Source organism: Paracoccidioides brasiliensis (genome assembly GCF_000150735.1).
Source record: "Paracoccidioides brasiliensis Pb18 unplaced genomic scaffold supercont2.2, whole genome shotgun sequence".
Lineage (NCBI taxonomy): Eukaryota > Fungi > Ascomycota > Eurotiomycetes > Onygenales > Ajellomycetaceae > Paracoccidioides > Paracoccidioides brasiliensis.
In genome coordinates this window covers 2,450,388-2,458,173 of record NW_011371359.1, presented here as the reverse complement: position 1 = coordinate 2,458,173, position 7,786 = coordinate 2,450,388, and the positions used below count along the sequence as shown (strand labels likewise).

At 46.4% G+C, this 7,786-nt stretch overlaps 1 protein-coding gene across 1 annotated transcript; it reads left to right on the top strand.

Annotated features, from left to right (window-relative positions):
* Positions 1–5,147: 5,147 nt before the first annotated feature.
* Positions 5,148–7,786, top strand: PADG_01975 (uncharacterized protein; the record flags this gene model as incomplete). Its single annotated transcript, XM_010758842.1, has 4 exons — positions 5,148–5,684; positions 5,904–6,131; positions 6,297–6,445; positions 6,535–7,786. 4 exons carry the CDS (start codon positions 5,148–5,150, stop codon positions 7,784–7,786), a joined length of 2,166 nt encoding a protein of 721 aa, XP_010757144.1.

Sequence of the window (7,786 nt, the reverse complement as noted above, 5' to 3'; positions counted from 1 at the left end):
TAGAGCGAGGCCCATGCATGAGAGGACACTTTCGGAGGGACTGTGATTTTGTTTCTACTTCTACCAATTTGGCTGGCGGGCATATTGCTGTTACCTTTATACAACAATTGTCTTCCTAACGTCATATTCCATTGTGGTGGTTTCTCCTTTTTACAAAGGAACCTCTTGCAGCTGTATTGCATGTCAAGCAAGTTTCTTCTTGAGCCTTTCAGGGGCTTTTGCCACACTACATGATTTTAAACCGCGCTCCGAAGACCTTCGAAACCTAGTCTTTTTTCTTACTAAGTTTCCCTTCCATACACTATATTTTCTATTCATTGTTGCGATATAATGATAGAAGGTGGTTTCTCGGTATATTAATTACTCTTTAATCTAGCCATATGTTGGTTACGTCTCATAGATGTGTTAATAGTTAATCACTCATCGCGACGTTGTCAACATTTCTCCCATTCAACAATTTTTCCTAAGTTTCCCATTCACTGTTATTAATAAAATCTTAACTGTTGGGCCATCAATCACATCCTTCATTTTAACACGTGTTCCGCTCGGTGGTGTTTTTGCAGCTGTACTTCTGCTTCCCCAATGTAACCGACCGTGGAATAGGATGAAGCGCGAGCTATCAGATTTCTGTGATAGTTAGTTTAACTAATGGTTACATACGATGGTTAGTGGTGATGTCACAACGACCATTGCGACCTGATCATCTGATCATTTTATATCATTTTGTGTCTCAAACCCAATTGAGAAGGAAAATATTAAAAATTATTAATAATAAATAATAATAAATAATAATAAATAAAAATAATAAATAATAATAAATAAAAATAAATAAAAATAAATAATAAATAAATAAAAATAAATAAAAATATTGGAGAGTGTGCGTCGGCAAAGTTCTTGAAAATCAGGTCCTTCTGAGAATGGGCTGGGCCGTTTTGCCATCCTCTCTGTCGTTTTCGTTGGGTTTATCTTTTACCCGCCTGTGTGCAAGGGGCGTTTGGAAAGGATAATTGAAAGGTGTCATTTTTGTTTGTTGGTCAACATACAAGCCCGGCGGCGGATGGGCGGAAAGCAGAGGGAGCGGATTCTCTTCGGAAATGCTCTTTTTTGCAGGGTAGGTAGATCAATCTCTGTGTCGGTTCCCCCAATAATGCAACGAAATGGTCTAATACCTAGGTAGCAGCAACAATTACTACTATCTCGGCATATAATTTGAAGCCATATTATCCTTACCGCGGAAAAAGGAGCGAATGTCCCGTCAATGCGGAATTCTGGATTTCTCCCCTCCGTTGCGCATTGCAACTTACGCCATTGCTTGATCATAGAATACGTAAACTATAACTAACTAACTTGTTACATGGCGTTTGCCTGAAGAATTCCAACTATGACTTTGGTGTGGATATCTATTGTCACAAGTCGAGTTCTAGAGTGTCCCCCCTGTCCCGCCTCTCTCTCTGGTCAACTAGTGCTAATCAGCAGTGTCTGTGATGTCAGAGTTGGGGGAAAGCAAATTGCAGCTGAAGAAAATATGCTTCCACATCAAATGAAAATAGAGCCTAGATCTTGTTAACTAGGGTAAACTGGCAAAAAAGGACCCCCCCTTCGCCAGTAATCAGTCCTATCCTTGACTGGAACTTTCAGGACGAGGACAATTCCATAAGGGTCACCTGATAACTAACTACCCTCCTACCTGACAAGATCAAAGAGCCGTAGAAGTTTAATTTAATGGTTGAGCAGGTGGCAAAACCTCAGCCTTGCCCAATGAAGACAGGTGTCAGACGCCAAAATGTCCGTCCTTATACCAATCAATCAATCTGTTGGATTGTGTGTGGTGGTTGTGTCTTGGTTCCAAAGCAGGACTCCATCAGCAACTCTGAAGGACCGTATACGTAGAACAAATTCCATAGATCCAACAGCTCATAGATGCGATGGATGGAATGTGTGTGGATGTAACAACAACATCCCCGCGGGTGTTTCTGCCAAACGTGGGTATGGATGTGCCGTTGCACCTAAGGTGCACACAGCGTGGATAGAGAGAGAGAAACGTGTGAGACACACGTGAATACATTGATCATGTTAGGGAGCTTGATTACCTAGGTATAAGAATCAGAGATTGTTCAGTTTGAAGCAACGACAACATCACCCCTACATCTCATCCCAGTATCTATCTGATCTTGAGATCAGAGATGATTATATAAAATCCCTCAATCCCTCATTCCAGTCTAGGGAAAATATTCATAAAGTTATGCAGAATTTTAAATATCCAGAACGTTCCAGCACATTATGCATTCTTCCCATTCTGATCTCAATATGCCTCACAGTTCCAAACATCTGAGAGATTATACCGGGCTGGGGACGTTGGGATTGTCGTTGTCTAGGACACGTATCATCGGAGGCGCGTTTGGAACCGACCGTGGGTAGTTAGGGCTCAACTCGGTACGTGACCCAGATTTATTCCCTTAATTTTACCTCATATTTTATTTTATTTCCAGGGAAGGAAGAAGGTGTGTCGTCAATTGGGTCACAGAATGACCGGAAAAACTGACTGACTCACCCGAAACGAAACATTTTGGTATTGGTAACGACTGAGGAGACGCGGTCTTGGTTTCGGGTCTTTCGTCTGGAACGGGGTGTACGGACAATGATTTCTTTCAATCGTCCTTGGGGGCATTCCTCAGTTCGAAGTTGAGATGTTTCTTGAAGCCCAACGTATCACCGGAAGGCTAGGATTGGAGATTTTGCGTGGTCATTACCCACCATCGGTACCATGAGAGGAGGAAGAACACACAGGCTATCTCGGGGGTTCTTTTCCTTGGATGTTTAGTTAGTGTTACTCAAAAGACGGGATAGGCTTGCATCCTCTGAAAGTTATCCGACTTCGCAAGGTCCCAGCCTCCGAGAGTCTGAACGAAACGGCTACTGAACAAGATGCATATCATCAAGGAAACAGGCTGCCAGGATTCGATCCTAGCCAAGGAACTGAATCTTCCCTGTGGTGGTATTTAACTGACGTCGGCAAATAAATAGCCTCATTCCGCCTCGGGGGGGGGGGGGGGGGGGTGGGCCCATAAGGCCCCCTTTCCTTGAACAAGGAAAGGTGGATTAAAATTGGTTGAGGGTATTGGGGGGGGACCCCGGGATCTAAAATTGGCCATTCCCCCAAGGTCGGATCGCAATGCGCTACATGCTACATGCGGTGGAATCAGATATCAACCATCGCCATTCTATTTGATTTCAGCTCCTTTCCCATAGCGGGCTGGTGGAGCAAAGCAAGAAGACATATGAATTTTATATTTATATTTATATTTATATTTATATTTATATTTATATTTATATTTATTTATTTTATATATATTATTTTATTATTTTATACTGCGATATAGAGAAAAGCACCAGTAGCGGCACTGCATCCTCTCCGATCTTATCGCAGAACCAGGCAATAATATCCTGCCAAAAGTATGTCTACCAAGTAGAAGTGTCTGTTCCATGATGTGCAGCAAGCGTTGCGGAGTTGCAGAAGGAGGGGGCGCACGTGAACAACCCCCCCCCCCCCCCCCCGATGTTTGGAGCCTGGGCAGAGAGCTGCAGCCCACCCGCTCGCTGATTGCTTGGTGCGGACAGAAAATCCAACCTCCCTTTTTTAAGGTTTCCCGAGAACGGCCTAGTTTTGCCAGTCCTCTGTGCTTTGAAGGGGGGTCTGCAGCCCAGTTGACTCGCTGGCATCGGGGACCAAAGCCGAATTACGGTTATCTGAACATGAAGGAGACTTTTAATTGAAGGAAACCATGAACTTGTTTAAAAATTTTACTGGGGAAGCTAGGGAGAAAGGTGGGCAAATCGCTGGACCAGTGGCAATTTGCCCAATCCTCGGTACTATGGAGATCTCCAAATTTTCCCACAAATCTGGCTGTCACCGGAAAGTACAATAACTTTGAGTCCGGCAATTCTTGCAGTCTGCCATAGCAGCATATGCTTCTGATATGCGCGGTTGAATGAAAGCAGCATTCTCTATTCTGCGTGCGTTATTCGGAACTTCTTCCCAGGTTTTGCACATAAGACCTCACCTTTTTCTTCTGATCCTGCAACGAAGATTAACGTACTTGTAACATTGTGAGAGTTTGCTCCTATATTTTGAGGGCGATTGAATTAATCAGTGATAGATCTTCATCGTACATTTCACATGCCTCATCTGCATGCTTCAGCCGTAGTAGAATGAGTTCTGAGTTCCTCTAAAACATGTCCAGCCCACCCACGAACAGCCCTGCGCAGACTGCCGGCGACAGAATCAGTAATGAGGAACCTCGAACTGCACCCATAGTGCCGCCGGCGTGTCCGTTTGTCAAAAATGGAATGGCCTCTCGAGAGTTTGGGTGGGCATGGGGGCGCTTCAGGTAAAGGTTATGATGATCATGGGAATGGCAATAGAGAGAAATTTTCAGTTTGAACGGTTCCGGGCGCTGATGACGCCACACAATTTTCAAAGCTGTTCATGGAAGCGCATGTTTATGCAGTCTGGTTGATGCTACATCTAGGACAAGTCGGGACGGGGTTCGTCTTACATCTATGTGCATGCTTGAGGAGTTCTTTCCCTGCACCTGATATGATGTTAAATAGTTCTTTTTTGTTGGAGGCTAGGCTGTGCTGCTTGGTAAGGTAAAACCATAAAACTCGTTTGATATATTTTAAATTGCCTGGAAACACAAGGTTCTCAATTGTGGGTAATGAGACATTGTTCGACCAGGAGCCAGGAGCCAGGCAAGGGAAGCATCTAAGTATAATACAAATCAATTCCCAACTTCTACGTATACTGCTTGCCCTAAATACCTGACAGAATACTTGGTTCCTGCTCATAACTATAGAAAAGAAGTTGACCAAGCACTTACCATAGCATCAGAACATCGCAGGCTCGTTCACTCCCAGGTTTCGATGATTACCCCCCCCCCCCCCGTTTATATTTACCGTGCGCCATGTTCAAAAGGGTTTAACCTATTGTCTTGTTTGAGCAGAACAAGAGCACAATTTCCAGCATCAGCAAACCTGGAGACATGCAGCGACGAACAAGGTCGTCCTGGAGGAGAAAAAAGGATAGAGGACAATCCACTTGCACCTGGCTTGGACAGGCCATCATGGAATGCTGAAGAACCGAAGAAATGCATTTTGCTGGCGTTGAGTCCAGAAAAGTCGTTATGGACAAGTATAATGATTCGGTGGATGCTCAGAACCACAAGGACCGACATCGCCAGTTGCAGTTCTATCGGCTTCTAGGACTACCTGGTCTAGAAGACGAAGCAGATGCGGGCACATTGGAAGAAATTCGAAAAGCTGTTGAAGCGGGAGAATATGATAATCTCTATGTCTGTGCTACCAGAGTGACCGCATTTCGCTATCTGTCATTGCTTGGGCTCACGATATGGTCGGGCACATTTACCAACATCGCGAGTCTAAGTCGTTGTTCACACACACATGGTCCAGCGTTGAGAATGATAGATTGGGATGCTCCCAGTGAAGAATCTCGCCAAAAATGGTTTTCCCTGGAAACACAAACAAGCCGGTCTGGCGAGAATCGCGGACTCTTCCAGGGTCAGAGCTGGGGATCCGACGATGATTCAGGACGGTTTAATAAGGCCCTCATATTCCAAGACTTGAGCACAGCTACGCATAAACGTAGAGATTTGATTTTGTTAGACGTTTGCCCAGTTATGTTAGATCTTTGCCTCTGCTGGATCTAGTAAGATCCTGTATTTAGATGCCGTCCCCCTTCGGTAATTAGACAGCTATCTGGCGTTTTCAAATTCAACAGTGATAACAATTGCTCTATCGATTTAGTGACTGACTTTTGAGAGCTTTCTGTATAACTTGTGTTAAAATTCAACAATACTCTGTATGACTGATGGTACATGGGACAGATGACTTTGATGGTTGCTGAATATCAGCCCTACGAGGAGCCCGCACCACGTGATCTGCCTCCAATCCTCGCGTGGAGCAAGGTGAAGCAGCTGATGTCGATGACGCCAACATTGGAAAAAATCTCGAACTACAAAACCAACTACGATTCCATGGAATTGCCTCTCGACAGCAATGCCCTGCCTCGCTTGAGATCTTCCCATCATGAAGAATATGTTACGGGCTCCACGGTATCATGAAGAGGACCCTTCTTTTGGTGTTTATCCACGGTTTCAAGGTGCGCCACTTTCCCACCCAACAGAGGCCCAGTTTCGTGCCCACATACCATACATAACAATCCCCCGCATTGCGGCGAATTTCGAAAAGTCTGATGATATTAACCGCACAACTGATAGGGCGGTGACGATACGTTTGGAAGCTTTCCTGCCCATTTGCGCACTCTTGTCAGCCATGCGCTTCCAGATGTCGAGGCCACGTCGGTTGTATACCCCAAGTACGAGACGAAGGGTGACTTGACTGAATGCGTAGCGAAATTTCGAGAATGGTGTGTTCCGTCGAAAAGGACGAGATCCGAGGCCTGCAATATCCCTACAGGGGCCTGGAAGGTCTTATCTGACATTTGCTTGTATTCAGGCTCCAAAATGTTGTTATCGATATAGAAGTCGCCAATGAAGCCCCTTCGCCCACCGTCGATCCATCCGTGCATGTCATCTTGATTGGCCATTCGATGGGCGGGATTGTTGGAGCGGAGACCCTTCTCCTCCTAGCATCTGAGCAACTTTTACCCACGCCATCAAATCTTTCATCCTCGAGGACGTCGTCGTCGTCGACGACGACTGAGGGCAAGTCCGTAGAACCCAACACCTTCATGTTTCCCCACATCCAAGGTTTACTTGCATTTGATACCCCGTTTCTCGGCATCGCGCCGGGAGTTGTCTCCTACACCGCTGAAAATCACTATAAAACAGCCACCGCTGCCTATGGGGCGATTTCAGAAGTAGCTGGTGTGTTTGGTTGGGGAGGGGCGAAGAAAGGGGAGACTAAGGCCGGAAGCTCCCCGACAACCAATGAAAACACCAAGTCTTCTCTCCCAGACCTCCCCCCTACAACGAATGCTTCTAGCATGACATCTCCTACAGATGATGCTGCCGCGACACCGTCCTGGCAGCGCTGGGGTCGCTACGCTATGTACGCGGGAGCAGCAGGGGCTGTTGCGGCCGGCGGAGCCGCTGCACTCTACTCCCAACGCGACAAATTTTTGGGAGGCTGGAGCTGGGCAACCTCGCATCTAGAGTTTGTAGGGTGCCTCACGCGCCCTGACGAGCTGCGGCGACGTATCTGGTCGATCGAGAAGCTGCAGCAGGAGCGAGGAATCGGTTGCGGAGAGTTTTATACGTGTTTGGGGCAGGGCGCAGTGGCCGTTCCAGCAAACAGCGGCATCAACAAGCCTTCTCCGACCTTCCCCCTAAGTCGGTATATATTGCGCTCAAAACTGCGGACATTCTGCAACATCCCGGCTGATGTTGACGAGAGTGACCATAAAGCCGATGATGACAAGGTCACCTGCAGCGAGACATGTGGGATCCAATGGATCAAAGCCATAAATGATAAGGCAACCGATGAAACGAAGGCGCACATGAGCATGTTTTCTCCCAGGGAAAATCCGTCTTTCTATGACCTAGCGCAGCAGGCCAGCGAGCTGCTCGTTCGATGGATCGATCGAGGTTGGTACTTGAATGCTAGTCGTACCAGCGGTGGTGGTGGTGGTGGTGGTGGTAGTAGTAGTAGTACCGATCGAGCCAGCTGTGGCGATGAATCAAATTCCGGCGGTGAAAAAGGGCGGGGATTTACGGATGCTGATGATGATGTTGTTCTTGTGGATTAG